Here is a 15,824-nt window from a genome sequence, read left to right as displayed (position 1 = left end):
CATTTAGGGCATTCCATTCAAAGGAGTATCAACTTAAGCTAAGGCTAAGAAAGGGAAGTGAAGATGGATTGTTAAAGACTCATTCTTGATTTTTCTTCTCTAAGTCTTAGTAGGATTTTCTTTAATATACTTATACTTTGTTTTGTAGGAACTAATAAATCTTGGAGACCATGATTGAGCCATCCAAGAAGTTAAATCAATAGAACCAAGCAAAGGAGCCAAAAAGGGAGGTGATTACGGAATGGAAAATGCACCAGCATTATCCACGTGACTTGGTTGTTTTGGAATGAAGCATGCACCTTGCTGGCTGAGCTGGAATGAGGCATGGACTTTGCTGGATCAAAATGAATGTGCCTTCTATGCTAAATAATTTGAATTTAGGAGGGAATTAAATCAGAAATTAGGCTCCTCTTCACCTATAAATAAGAGGGCCTTTTCTTTGTATTTTCTCACTTTTGGATGTAATGAAATGCTGCAGAATTGTTTGCTCAGCCTCTTATATCCCTTAGTCACCTCTGAATTTCGAATTCAGATACTCCCCTCTAGCTTCCTTCCTTAGTACGAAGGCCTTCTGAGCTTGGAGGCATCATACACACACCACATCTTCATCCAAACTTTCATCAAACACTTTTCTGTGCATCCATTTCACTGCACCAAATCTTATTCCGTTGTGCATCTGTTTCGAAGCTTCTTCTTGCGTGCTTAATGCTAGGAGAGGGTTCCATCAACTTCGACCCTTTCTTCCCACAACATTTTCAAATCATCAATTAAAGGTTTCAAGTAAACATCAATGTCATTTCCAGGTTGTCTAGGACCCTATATCATCATGGACAACATCACATATTTTCTCTTCATGCACAACAATGGAGAAAGGTTGTATATCATTAACATAACTGGCCATGAACTGTGTTTGCTACTTAAGTTCCCATAAGGATTCATACCATCATTTGCAAGTGCAAGTCTTAAGTTTCTTGGATCTGCACAAAATTCTGGAAATGTTTCATCGATCTTCTTCCATTATGGTGAATCAGTTGGGTGTCGTAGAAGATTATCGCACTTTCTTCTGGCAACGTGTCATTTAAGGTTCTTTGCATCTTCTTTAACAGAGAACATACGTTTGAACCTAGGTATTATAGGCAAATACCACATCACCTTAGCAAGTGCACCATCATTACCTTCATCACTAGTGTTTTTGTCATTTTTCTTTTTTAAATGAGATAAACCACACGTTGGACAATACTTTAGCGAAGTAAACTCCTTTATGTACAAAACACAATCATTAGGACAAACATGTATCTTTTGAAATTCGAGTCTCATTTGACATAAAATTTTCTTGGCCTCGTAATGACGAATAGGTAGAGTATTATTTTTTGGAAGCATCTCCTTCAACAACTCTGAAACTTTTATCAGTTCATCCATTCCTTGCTTTTAAACTAAACAACTTCAAAGTTGCAGACAGACGTGTAAAGTTAGGGCATCCTAGAAACAATGGTTGCTCTGAATCATGTTTAAGAGAATCATACAAATTAGCTCTTCCAAAATTATCTTCACCAACATCATGTATCATGTCCTCTAAATGATCAGTCAACCATTCTTCCACATAATTCATTCCTCGTGACGTGGTAGGCTAGTCCAATGCTTCTTTATGCCAAGTCCAAACGGTATAAGTTCTCATTATGCCGAACATGAATAGATGGTCACGCATATTGCCTAAGTCTTGGAGTGTTTGATTAAGACAACGAACACAAGGACAAAACTATGTCATGTTCACACACTTAGCATTTTGTTCAACATATTGCAAGAACTCTGAAACACCCTTCTCATATTCTTCATTGATCCGACGTTCATTCATCCAGCTTCGATCCATACTATGTTCGTAATATACTTCATCAGTTTCAATTTTTTAACTTTCACAAGGTTAGGCCCTACCCATTCAAAAAAATTATTTTTCATAATTTGCTAAGACACATGCAAAGAAGTCTACATCATAAATTTGATAGGATTTCGGTAGCATTTCGCATTGGTCTCCAATATACACGAAATGAGAGTAGTCAAGGATTACCACAATGAAATATGCATCCGGAGAAGAACACAAATACTGAACCAAAATTTTATCAATCTTATCCATAAACTCCAACGTACATGTTATAACAAATTATGAAAAATAATTTTCCCAAACTGTCCAATCGGACAATTCAAAATTTAATACAAACGATTAAAAGATTAATCGTTTGTGTTAAATTTCAAACGGGAACTAAGTTTCACTCAATTAGATACTAATAATCTAACATACCAATCATAACAACACAACAAAACTTTATTACATGCATATTCAAAAGTCAATAACATCCATACTCAAAAGTCAATAACATGCATACACAAAAGTCAATAACATGTATATATCTAAAAGTCAACAACATGCAAATCCAAAAGCCAACAACATGCAAATTCGAAAGTTAATAACATGCATATCGAAATGCCAAAAACATGCATACCGAAAAGCCAATAACATGCATAGACAAAAACTTTTAAACAAGAATGCTAACCTTCTTAACTGATTACAAACGTAGTGGAGGAAATGAAGGAGTGGAAAACGCTGCCCAAGAACGCAAGAAATCGTTGCCCAAGGAAACGAACAAAACTGCACCAAAACATAGCGAAAACTCATTTTAATCGATTCAAATGGAAGATAATTCATCAAAGACTAATTTAATAGGAGTAAAAGTAAGTTTAAACGGTCCAAAAGAAAAAAAATGAACCTGAAAATGCAAAGCCGCGAGAGAAAATGTGAGGAGGAAGATGATGAATAGTGCGCGTAACTGTCTCGAGTTCGCGCAAAGTGTAATAAAACAACCTTAGACGTCAGGGGCCAATACTCCCCGACGTCTATATATGTTCACACGTCTAGGCCCCTACCACACCAATGTCTATGTGTATCTAAAAATTAATTTTGGCGGAGGCTATCCACGTCCGATATATAGGGTCCCAACGTCTATATAGACATTAGACGTCCGACATAGGGGCCCAGACGTCTGAAGCAATGGAACAGGGCACCTTTTCACCTACCTGTCAGGTCATTAGGCGTCCGACATAGGGGCCCGAACATCTATAGCAATAGAACATAGCACGTTTTCACCTACCTGTCAGGTCATTAGGCGTCCGACATAGGGCCCTAACGTATATAGACGTCGGGGTGGCGGGATCGGACGTCTCCACTGCGAAATAAAATGACTTTTGGTATTCTGGCGCCACCATTTTGGCGTCCAATGGAGCAATCGGACATCCAAATGCCATTTAGACGTCGGGGTCTCGCCAGTCGAACGTGTAAGAGCTGTAAAAAATAATTTTCTACCACATTTTGGTGTCCAACTTGGAGGAGCTGACGTCTTCGTGAGTATAGACGTCGGGGCCCTCCCCCATCAGACGTCTAAATAGTTAACTTATTTACAGAAGTGCCACCGGTCATTTTTTACGTTGGATATTTGTAGGTCTGACGTCTAATAGGTCACGTTAAAAGTCTTTTCTACACTAGTGATAGTACCTCATATCCTTCTTCTCTAACACTCTTCCTAAGGCAATAAAAAATGCCTCTGTATTTCTGCGAAGAAAGTGTTTGAGCCTACAATCTTGTTTTTATAACGTCTAAAGGGTAGCCCAAAACCCAACTCATCAGCCCAGCTAATCCTCCTGATACCAGCATAATATTCAGGCTCTCTTCACAACTTTTTCTACAACCTGGGTGAAGCTTCTCCCTTGCATATTCATATGTCCAAAAGTAGAGACCATGCGTCAGTGCATCTCTTAGCATGGTTGAGAGGGGTTACTGGGAGAGTCATGACCGGCAGCCGCGGTGGCGGTGGCGAGGTTTGAGGATTGAACATTTTGAGGATTTGAGTGAGCCTAGAGGAGGCTGAAGTTCCACTGCCACGTGCTTAACCATTGTCCAATCAGCATGTCACCAGACATAAATTTTAACGTCGTCCACTGAATTTAACGACAAGGTGTAAATTGAGTCAATTTTTCACATAAAGAAATCTAATTGAGATCAATTAAGTACCTAGAGACAATCCTAACTAGTACTATCTAAATGATTAAAACTTAAAACTATAGTGAATCAATGAAAGGATTCAGTCACTGCTATTTAAAACCTATCATGAATCAATGAAAGGCACCACAGTTTTCAGAAATATCACGAATCAATGAAAAGCACGGCAGTTTTCAGATAAATATTTTAGCGTGTGTCCAGCGGAATTTATTTTTTAACATTATTATGGTTTTGTAAATTTGCCGCCTCACTGAAGAACGTAGTCTTTTACGCATCACGGAAGACATGTCATACAATCATTATATCCGTCATTTCCTTTTACACACACGAAGCTATTTACCATCGTTACCGAAAAATTGACTTGTGGGGAAGAAAAAAAACCATAAAAAAGGGAACATAAGCGCGGGAACAAAACCAAAACTTATTGAACCGCATCCAGCAACGTTGATTGAAACCTACGAGTTCGAACATGGTACGAAACAAATATTACAATGACATAGAGAAGTGAGTTTTGTTTGCGAAAAGAGAGTAGTTAATGAATGTTGTACAAACGAAGGTGGGAGTCCCTAACATAGAGAAAAGCTCATAGAATTACATTTAGAACTACAGAAGAAAATCAAGAACTGGGGAGAATGGTCGCGCGCATCATCTCCTTGAACTCGTAGAAATCAACGCGCCCATCGTGGTTGGTATCAACAGACCCAATCATGCGGTGGACATTGTCTATCAAGTTCCCTTCCACCAGGCCCAGTTTGCCGAGGACCACCTGAAGCTCCCTGGCGGAGATGTAGCCGTCGCCGTTCTCGTCGAACACCTTGAAGGCCTCCCAGAGGTCCGACTCCTGCTGCTCCTCTTCTTCGCTTTGGACGAACCCGAAGTAGGTGTCGCCCAGGCTCTCGTGCAGGCTCACGAAGTCGTCGTAGGTCAGGCCCTCGTTCCCGGGGCGGATGTATGACTGCGTCATGGTCTCCAGCTCCTCCGTGTCCGCGTCCAGGCCCAGGAGGCTCAGCGCCTGGCTGATCTCGCTCACCGTGATCATGCAGTCGCCGTTCTTGTCGAACATGTCGAAGATGCGGCGGAGGCGGAGCGAGTTCAGGCTCTTGCACCGAAGGCGGAAGGAGGGCGAGGGCGCGGCGAGGGTGATCTTCTCCGGTCCCATTACCACCCTGCGGAGTGGCTGCGCGTGGAGGAGAGTTATTGGGATTCGTAATTGAGGTAAAGAAGCGGTTTTTCGTTGGGTTAATTGATCATGGATTCGTGTTTGTTCGTTAAAATTAACGTTGCTGTGTGTTCTGGTTTGTTGTATAGGGATGTTCCTTAATTTTGGTGGTATATTATATGAGACAACGCGCGTTCCTTGGCCCGCCAAACGGGACTCTTCCTTCCTTTCCGTTCTTCACGACCTTTTCTCCACACCTTATTTATTCCATTGCTTCTACTTATAGTAACTTAATTCAATTATTCCACATATATTCTTTCTTTTTCAAGGTTAGATACATGCATGCACTCTCATCATTTTATTTTTTATTTATGAAAAAAATACCCTTTTTGTTATTTAACAACGTGTCAAAGAGTTCTTTGCATAAATTTGTCATTTTGTCTTGATAAATTAGTAGTGGTATTACATAGACTAGAAAAATAATAAATAAATGAATAAAAAGAAAGAGAGGGAGGGAAAAACTCAAGGGGGTGATATTAAAACTGTTCACAACGATGGCTTTAATATTGGTCATAGTTGACTTTGATAAGGTCACTTGAGTTTTTTTTTTCTTTATCTAGATGAAACGAAAGGCTTGAGTTGAGTTAGGTTTTTGAAAATGAGTCATTGACTTGACCTAAAGTCATCAATCACGTTGTTTGTCAAGTTCTTCATCTAAAACATTTATTGAATTCATATGCCATATTTGAATTCTCACTTATCTTATTTATACACTAAAGGATGTATTCGTTGTACCGGAGCTGAAACAAAACAGTACCGATTCAAGAATGGGTAAAGGTGGATCAAAAAACAGCCCAAAGTTGGCCCATTCTCATCAACAACTCCTAACTAACCCAAGAATATGACAAGTTATAAACTTTATAGGAAAATTACAATAAAAAAATATTTATAAAATAAAATTAATTTAGGTAAAATTTTAATTAAAATTTTGAATAAAATATGTGTATATATGTTAACTTTTCCACGAATGAATAAAAAACTTAATTTTTGAAAAAAATTATCCAAACGTGAAGGTCGGTAATAGGCAAGTGGGATTAATTCTATGACTTTCATTACATGAAAGCAAGCGACAATTACGTGGAGGTGGGATAATGAATGATGGTTACAGGTTTTTAATCAAACGGCAGAGGATGGTGTTTTGATGCCTTTGTTCTTGGTATGATTGATTGCATTGGCATCCCATAAACTAAGCCTTCATTGATTCTAAATGCCAACTGTTTCCAATAATCTACCAATAATGTAATAAATGGTGTAAGGTGTATCCTTACATAGTGTTGGGATAGAAAGTTTGATATGTTTTAGGAGATTTAAATTTATTAAATTTGAATGATTTTCACGTCTAATTTTTTAATATTTTATTTAAATAAATCAATTTAAATTTATTAAATTTTAATGTTTTTTTTTTATAAAATATTTAAATTTTAGTTAAAAAATCTTGACTTACATCTATTAAAAAACAGTTTTATTGAAGTCGATAAAAAAAAGCTTAGTTGCAATCGGTTAGAAAATAGCACTTACAATGTTTGGTCAAGAAAATCATTATTAACATTGGTTGATAAATAATCTTGATCTGTGTCATGATCAACTCTAACTGAAAAACAATCCCAACTTACATCAATCGAAAATCATTTTTAATTAACGTTAAGCGAATATATATGCATCAACAGAAAAATACCAATGATGCTAACAAATAAAACATCAGTTACATTAGTTTAGAACTGGGACTGACCTATACGACAAAAAAAAATCTTAACAATGAGAATTAAAATTAGTCACAATCAATTTCAATCTACCTTTGTGGAAAAAAAAATGTTGAATTTGACAGTGTTGTGATCTTAACCTCACCAACAATATTTCAACTAAAGTTGAAATGATAATGTTTCAACCAAAACAAGATTCCAAAGCTCATAGATCAGACTCAACTGAAACTACATGCTCATGTATTGGAACTTCCCCCAGAGACCTTTAGCTAGAACAAGCACCATCATTGGCTTTGTTGCAACTTTGTTGATAATGGTACATGGGTGGTCTCGAAATACCAAAACAAGTGTTCATGACCCATTTTTTTCTGGTCTAGTGACATGGCACCTAGACTACAATGCACCTTCAGGAATTAATTAATTAAGTAGTGTACCATATAACCGTTCCATCAACTACAGATCCAACTGTTAATCACAGCTCGAATCATCTAACAAACTACCAGTAAATTCGGTCGTTATCGTTCTCTTGTGCCTATTTATACAATTTAAAGTGTATCAGGAAAACTGAAGCCAAGCTTGATCTGGTTATTCTAAAGGGAAATTTTATAATTTTGAATCGCATGCAAAAGCAAGATTGCCTACCTCTTTCATTCAAGAACATTTTCCCTTTTTTCATGATCACTATTCAAAGAACGGAATTAACAAGCACAACATATAAATAGTACTCCAGGAAACAGTGTTCTCAAAACTCACAAAACTGAAACCAACTTCCAAGAGACAAGCATAAAACTAAAAATTAACATGTATACAAATGTATGTAACTATTATTTATGTAACACTCCTCATAGTGACAAACTATAGTCTGAACTATCAATACAACCACATATGTGTGTGTATATATATATATATATATAACCTATGAATCTGCTCATAACTTGGCCTTACTCTTGCAATTTTGGTTTGTAATCTTGAAGTCACGAACACTAACAGTGAATTGGCAATAGGACTTTGCAACAATATGTTTTTTGATGAATCCGAGGAAGGTAACTCTTCCAGGAATCCTAGTAACGGTGTCCATAGAGATATCTCCTCCAATTACATCCCCGAGAAAACTGGTCAAGTTGGAAGCTAGTTCATCTGCCTGAAGTGTGAGTCTGCATGGAAGTATTGCAGACCCCCTTGAAGGAATCAAACCAGGGTATATGTCTGTCTCTCCAACCTCTTTTCCCTTATACAGCAAAACACTCTTTCCCCCATCATGCTTGAAACTTGCACGGTTTCTGTTCTCAACCCGGACCTTGAGATCAAGAGTGACATTGATCTTTATGTCAATGGCAGGAAATGAGACACGGGGACTTATACCCTCCAAAGTGGCAGACACAAGCTGAGTCCTTGGCTCTTTGGTCTTGAACAAGGTAAAGGCCAAGATGATTGCCACAATCACTACCACAATCAGCAGTAACAGCACTGCCCCAGTCACCATTACACAAACTCTTCTCCTCTTTAGCTTTTTCTGTGAAATCACCACCACTTGCTCCTGGTCCTGGTTCTTTTGAGCTTCTGTCATGATCTCTTCTTGTTTTGGTGCTGATTCAGACATTGTGGTGACCCAACAGAGGTTGCACAACACAGGTAAGTGGGAAGATTAGATCTAGAATTGGGATTTTGTTGGCCATGAATGGCCTATATATGAGTTCCAACCAGAATAATAATAGTGTACTAATTACTATATCTTAAGGTAGTTGGAAGTTGTGGGGGTCCAATGATGTTAATGCTTAGTATTAATTAACAGTATGAAGAATTGCAGACTCAACTTAATGCCCGGTAAGCCATGCCGCGTCCCAACTGTCAAAAGAGTTTTTTTTTTTTCTTTGATAACTACAGTAACAGTCTCTTCTTTATTCATGTATATCAAATTCGGAAAAATTTCAACTTTAGATTATGTTTTATGATTAGAATTTAACGTATTCGAATCTAAGCATTTAAGTATTTTTCAAATACACTGGAAAAAAAAATCTTTTAAGTATTCTAGGTAGGCAGAGTTTTCTTCAGTAAGCATTTGTTATGAACATTTAGTATTTATCATTGAAATAACATTCTAATTTTAATCAGAGAATAATATTGAAAGTATCTAAGAAAATTGTATTTAAATTAGCAGTACTGTATATAGGTCAGCTTGCAATGAGCGTATTCGATTTAGGTTAGATCTACTGTAACTATAAGTATGGAGACTGCTGACTTTTAAATATGAAAAATAGCATAAGTATTTAAAATATTTCAAAAAGGATAATCAAATATATAAATAAGTATTTTAGACATTTTTTTCTTAATTTTTTTGTACACTTTTTATCACTCTACTTTCTGACTTTTTAATTAATCCACAAGAATCGATAAATTAGCTGATATAATCAATGTTCTTAAATTCCTTATATAGAGAATTTAATCAATCTTAAATTCTAAGATTGTTGAGACTCGTGGTCCGATTATCTTCACTCAATTAATGGGTTAATATGTGGAAAGACTAATACTTATATAAATTATTTTATTATTTTTGGGATTATCATCTTTTCGGTTTTTACAAGAGAATTTACAGTATTTACTATTGTTTATTGAGTAAAAATTATAAAAGAATTAAGAGTACAACGGTAAAAAATAATCAGCAAAGATAATTTTAAAATAATTATATGTAAAAAATAACAAAATCCTTGTATAAGGAAAGAGGTAGTGACAAAAAAGAAAAACAAGTACTTTAGTAGGTAGTTTGATCAAATTTTATTTCTCAAAAAGGTATTGTTCAAGTATAATATAATTACTTTGATGTTGAGGTAAAATGTCTCTCTTTTTCCATTGTTTGGTAAAATGTATTTACATCACTTCCATTGCATCATTTTTTAAATATTTTTCTAACAAAAAAATTTTGTCACGTATGTTGAAGTGGGAGAACATCGATTAAAAGAATGAAAAAAGAAAGATAATTCACATGAGGGTATCTGAGATTGAGAGAAACTCTGCAGAGGTGAGTGTTTGAAAGATTACAGAATTGAGTTGTTGTTCTTTTGTTTTCTTCAACCTAACATTGAAATCAAGCTGAAAGTATTGCCTTGGATAAGCACTTATTGTCCACAATTGTTTTGTTGGTAATATTGAGGGTGAAATCACAAGATGTGGTGGAAGCCACATGGAATTTGATAAAGCCTAAGACTTTGACCATGCCAAACATTCTCACGAAGGTGCTGAGGGGCATTGAACCTGATGTAATGTCTTTCGTGACCCCATTGCTGGAGGCCAAACGGTCAGCCATAATAGTGAGTGTCAAGTTTATTCCCTTGGTCTCACCCCCTGATATCTCTTCATCTGGTATAGGGCCTTCTCCAATCAATATCCCCTTATATTTGAGTTCTGCAGAGCTATTGTGGTACTGAAATCCAAACTTATTTCTGTTTTCAACTGAAACACCCACATCCAGTGTCACATTCACATTCACACTCATGGTAAAAAAGTCCATGCCAAGGTTCATGTCTTCAATCTTTATGGTGTCCACTCTGCTAACAGGCTCGTGTGGTCTGAACACTGTAAATGCTAAGAGCACCATTACCAACAAAACTGCAATCACTAAGCATAACGTTAGCACCAAGCACATGGTAATTCTGCCTTTGCTGCCAGATCCTTTCATTCTGCCTTTTTCCTTCTTACACCAAAGTGGATCTGCATCATCATGCAAATCCTCTATCAATTATACTTGTTGATATTTTAGAATAATTTCAAGTGTACTAAATTAAGAACAGTCATTTCTGCCTCAAATGCATATTGAGAAATCCTTGTACCAATTTATTTGTTCATCTATCAATCTCTACGTACATAAACATATATAAGAGCATGATAAACTATATACTAATCAAGTTCAAGTACAAATAGATATGCATATTCAAATTCAAAATAGTACTAAGCATTAATATCAGTATTCATATTATTGGTTTCTCTTGGAATCAGAGGATGAGACACCCTTGTAATTATAATATATATTTTGGGAAAGTCTCAATCAACCCAGATCTAACTTTCAATAATCCACTCTGTTATTATGTTGTCTATTGAGAACATGCAAGATTTCTTGATATATTTCGTGTGTGGCTTGATGAACAAGAGGCCTAGGATAAACTGTTGAGACTTTGATTTCTTCAGTGACTCACCATTTTGTTTTCTGTCCTATCTATTACCACTTTGCTTGATTTCCTGGTTTAAGAACCAGTAGAAATCTCTAATTTTCTTATTATGTCTTTGCTTGTTCTGTTTCCCTCCTTATCTATAAAGTTTCAGTTCAAGGAAAAGATATCGTGATTCATGATTAACGAATGTGCAATTTAAAAATTAAAATAATCTTCTTAAATAAAAAAGAGACATTGGAAATTACGTTATCTGTACAAAAATATGATATGATAGTTAACAACTAGATAACACAGGCACATTGTAATCATTAAATACAGTACTATATTATACCAAAAGTTAAGAGTTTCTGTTTATTGAGCATTTAGCTTACCTGGACAGCAAATGTTTGTGAGGAAGATCAGTGGTCAAAAGCACCTCTTATAAATTTTCTTCTCCAACCAACAAACTGCATTTGAAATTAAACATTATGGAGTATCAGGTTTGGTGCAATAGTGGAACAGTAGAAGTCTCAATTTTTATACATCAAACAACATATTTGTGCATTTGGGTGTCTGAGTGTCTATACACACAAGTCAAATAGAAAAGACAGTATGAAATAAAAAACGTATATAATTATTTTGACACATGATTTCTAAAAGAAAAAAGTGAAAAAAAATAACATACTTCTGGTTTGTTTATGCTTCAGGGGTTATTATGATTAACACCAATGACCAATCAATACTAGCAAAGATTTGAATTTCGGAGGAGGAAATTACCTACCTTTTCCAATTAATGAAGCAAACCATGAATCTGAAAGTGATGCCATTACTTGCCCCCAATAAAATTATATGGGGTTACCCCCGCATTGATTCATACACATGTGATGCAGGTTTTGAAAACATAAAACATAATTGCTTCCAACACGTTTTGATACTATTGGCTTTCTTGTTCATTATAATTGTGTTCCGTGTCCGTGATTCACGACACGGAGAACCAAATTCTTGATGTCTATTCCAAAGACGATGATGTCGCATTGATGAAAAAATGAATACAAAATGGAAGCCAAAGAAAGACGAAAACGATATTATGATTGCAACAATTATGTAACATGAAATAGTTGTTAATGTAAGTACCTGTTGATTGGTTCTTGAAAGGAAGAGGGCCCTCCCACAAACGTTCAGAAGACCTCTCCTCTAATTGCAATTCAATAGAAATTGCAAGATTTGAATATGCAACTTGGCAAAACCGAAGGCACCGTCAGAGGTGCGGTTTGCCAATTGCTTCAACAAAGCTATTATTGGCTAGCTAGAGAGTAACAATTCAATTTAACCAATAACAGATGAAATATAGTTATCAGCACGTGAGTTGGCATTTTCTATTCTAGTCTATGCCATCATCATAAAAAAAATTGCACTTAGGCTTAAAACATCAATGTTATGTTTGTGTTTTGTAGGAAATGCATGGACAAAGAAACCACACAATCCTTGCTTGAATTATTTTTAATGTAAAAGGAGATAAAAAAAATTTTACAATTTAAAACACAATTTATACTTTAAGGTTTGAACTAAAAAGGTTCCATAAATATCATTTTCGGTCAAATTCATATATCTGTTACAAAGTGTATTCTTTTATAGAATGAATTAAGTTAGACATTTTGAATTTTACATTATTTATTAATAAATACTCTTTAATACCCAATAAATTTAACTCCTATCATATGTATTATTGTTTTATATATTTAATTAACAAATAAAAATCACAAAAAGAAAACTTAAATGATCCCTCAAAATATTCTTTGAATAACCTAGATATTTTATTAATAATGATTCATTAGAAACAATCAAACACACATATTATTTTGAATAATAACACTAATAACTTTTACTACTTTATCAAATAAATGTTTTATCAAGTCAAATTGTAAAAACCTAGAAAATAGAATATTAGAGTTGGTAGGCGTTTTAAAATAATAAGATCGATTATTTTATTTTAAAATAATTGAATAATATAAATAAAAAATTTTAAATTCGTCTCATTACTTAAAACATTGTTCATGTCTCTAAAACTTTATTTTCGTTTCTTCTCATTTCTCTCTAAGAGTTCTAATTCCTAAGTCATCTTTTTTACGATCAGGAGGTATCTAATCGACCACGGCGACAAGGTTTATCATCCTATCTGATCAGATATAGAGCAAGTAAGTTCCGACTCCTTTTTACTCTTCACTTTTTAATCGAGTCAATGCAAGGAGGTTTCTCTTGCATGTGTAATATGATGTTTTCTTTGAGCTTCTTGGTCCATCTAAGGTCCTAAGAACTCTTTCTTTTGCCAAATTGATGTTTCGTAGGTGTTTCTAGACTTTCATTGTGTTTCAAGCAATCAAGGAAACGTTCATAGAGCTTTATAATTCCTTGTGAGGAAAGGGAAGCTAGAACTGGTTTAGATTATATTTGTCATACTAGAATTGTATCTATGATAATAATATGATGAATTTGATGCAATTGTGATAATAGTGTAATATTTTCTAAATGTAAATAATGATAGTGGGCATTAGGATGTGCATGTAATGGTAATAGTGTGAAATTGATGTTTTATTCTGTTATGAATGTGTGTGATGAAGTTATGTTGTTGTTTGAAGGGAATTCAAAGTGGTTACGATGAGAAATTGTTAAATTCTTGAGTTTTAGGCCTAATATAAGGGTTTGCATGTGTGAGTTTGAGAATTTGGGGTTGATATGAGGAATCTACTGTCTAGATGTTGTAATGGAGTAATTTGAGACTTGTTGAAAGTATATTGGGATTGAAATCTGATATGCAATCAAATGGTAGGTTATAGTGATAGTTTTGTAGTGTTTTTAGCCTAAAAAGGGGTGTTGAGTAGGGAGATTTTGAGGTAAGTGGTGTAAACTATTTTGGAGGATTTGGATCATGCTATGAGACCAATTAGGACTTGTCCAGATATTCATATCAGAAAAACCGGTCATGAAAGTGGTAATTGCTTCATAAGTTGAGTTTATAGTCCTTTTGGAGGTTTTAGATGTTGAAAATTGAAAGTAGGAAGACTGGATTGAAATTGAGGTGTTGGAGGGTGCTAACAAGTGTATTTAGATTTGTTTATGCAGTTTGTAAACTAATAAGGGAGTTGGAAAGGGTAGAATTGATATTGGATAGCTTGTAGGAGTGAATTTGAGTTTTAAAGTGTCAAATTGAGTTATAGACGTGCTTTCAATGTTTTCTAAGAGATTGAAGGGTTTTAGGGGTCTTTAGAAGTTTTGGGGTAAGTGGAGAAAACAAGTTAAAAAAGGTTAAGATTTTGCTGATAGTGCTTGAGCACCCAAAATAAGTGTTGAGCACCTCAGTCAAAGGGTCGGGGCGCTGCTAAGCGCTAGCCTCCCAATGCCTGGGCACTAGCTCTCTCTTGGCATTGAGTGCCAGTTCTAGGTGCCTGAATGCCACCCTGTAGGTTCGAGTATTTATGTTTTAGATGTTTTTCAGTGACTTGTTTGGTTTTTTATGATCTTTTAAAGTATGATTAATGTTTCTAAATAGTGTTATACAATGTAAAAGTGGAGGAATATATGAATATGGTTTCAAATTATTTCAAAGTTGTGAAATGAGTTCCAAGGTGGAATTCATGTGTGTTGTTTCAAGTATTGTTAGAATGAATGTAGGTAGCTCAGTCTTGGAGGTTATCCTAACACTATAATGGTCTTTCATTCTTAAGTAGAGAATATTGACACATGTGATGAGAGTATCATGAAATCTTAGTCTTAGGTGTTTCCCGTATGATCCAAAGCGTGAAACAAGTTAACCTTTTGAGTGTGGTAGGGTGAAACCCACCAGTAATGACTTTGCAAAGCAATAGGGGCTACTGCAAGTGCACAACCCGCCATAACTCGACAATCATTCTAAATACATATAATGCAGTTTAAGTTTTGGTATATTTTAAAATGTTTGAGTTAATTGATCTATGTGATTTAAGTATGCTGTTTGATAGACAAATGTACTAATTGTATTTAAATCTAGCTTATCATATTGTTGTGTGACTATGATCATCTAATAATGGATGTGAGCAGAGAGTGATAACATCAGTGTGGAGCAGACTCTTGACGGAGAAGCTGAAGATGTTTAGTTAACTTTTTTTAAATTAGCTTATTATATATATCTATATATATATATATATGACAAATTGTTTAAAATTTATTGTTATTTTGGATGACTGTAAATTTTACTTTATTCTCTTGTTTATAATTGATTTATTTTATTAAATTTGTGATGACTATTATATAATTAAATACTATATTTTAGGATGTTATACAAATAAATTACGCATTTGATTAATATCACTAACATTTTTTTACTATTTTATCAAATAAATTATCAACATAAATTTTTTTCACTAATATAACTAGGACTGAGTTGGATAACTTTTTTTTTAATTTAATACATTAAATTTTGTAATTAAAAGTTTTTGTGAGAAGTCGTCACATCAATTTTAATCCTTTTTAATGGCCTCTGCAAGTTCACTAATGGATTTCTTTAAAATGATGGACCCTGATATTTGCAAAAAGCTACATGTAGCCAAAACTTTTTTCTATGATATCTACACAATAAAATATATATGAAAACATGAATAAAGTACATAAAGGATAAAACACCTAACATAGGAAACCTTACCCAAAAATGGGATGGTAAAGATATCTCGACTATTTATTGGATG

The 15,824-nt window shown here is 34.8% G+C and overlaps 3 protein-coding genes across 3 annotated transcripts; all 3 read right to left on the bottom strand.

Annotated features, from left to right (window-relative positions):
* Positions 1 to 4,549: 4,549 nt before the first annotated feature.
* Positions 4,550 to 5,471, bottom strand: LOC108328539 (calcium-binding protein CML42). Its single transcript, XM_017562419.2, has one exon. The coding sequence runs from the start codon at positions 5,202 to 5,204 to the stop codon at positions 4,662 to 4,664; it is 543 nt and encodes a 180-aa protein (XP_017417908.1). The 5' UTR covers positions 5,205 to 5,471; the 3' UTR covers positions 4,550 to 4,661.
* A 2,252-nt stretch (positions 5,472 to 7,723) lies between these two features.
* Positions 7,724 to 8,647, bottom strand: LOC108328440 (uncharacterized). The gene has a single exon (XM_017562309.2). The coding sequence runs from the start codon at positions 8,562 to 8,564 to the stop codon at positions 7,893 to 7,895; it is 672 nt and encodes a 223-aa protein (XP_017417798.1). The 5' UTR covers positions 8,565 to 8,647; the 3' UTR covers positions 7,724 to 7,892.
* Positions 8,648 to 9,936: 1,289 nt separating this feature from the next.
* Positions 9,937 to 12,419, bottom strand: LOC108328542 (uncharacterized). Its single transcript, XM_017562421.2, has 3 exons — positions 12,241 to 12,419; positions 11,499 to 11,573; positions 9,937 to 10,669 (listed from the first exon to the last, which is right to left on the bottom strand). The coding sequence occupies exon 3, from the start codon at positions 10,635 to 10,637 to the stop codon at positions 10,047 to 10,049; it is 591 nt and encodes a 196-aa protein (XP_017417910.1). The 5' UTR covers positions 10,638 to 10,669; positions 11,499 to 11,573; positions 12,241 to 12,419; the 3' UTR covers positions 9,937 to 10,046.
* Positions 12,420 to 15,824: the final 3,405 nt, after the last annotated feature.

This window comes from Vigna angularis, chromosome 2 (genome assembly GCF_016808095.1).
Source record: "Vigna angularis cultivar LongXiaoDou No.4 chromosome 2, ASM1680809v1, whole genome shotgun sequence".
NCBI classification, from domain to species: Eukaryota; Viridiplantae; Streptophyta; class Magnoliopsida; order Fabales; family Fabaceae; genus Vigna; species Vigna angularis.
This window is presented reverse-complemented; position numbering and strand designations above follow the sequence as displayed.

What these genes read in the sequence shown, in the direction of transcription:
- LOC108328539 (XM_017562419.2), bottom strand. Translation starts at nt 5,204, where the DNA reads ATGGGACCGGAGAAGATCACCCTCGCCGCGCCCTCGCCCTCCTTCCGC.
- LOC108328440 (XM_017562309.2), bottom strand. Translation starts at nt 8,564, where the DNA reads ATGTCTGAATCAGCACCAAAACAAGAAGAGATCATGACAGAAGCTCAA.
- LOC108328542 (XM_017562421.2), bottom strand. Translation starts at nt 10,637, where the DNA reads ATGAAAGGATCTGGCAGCAAAGGCAGAATTACCATGTGCTTGGTGCTA.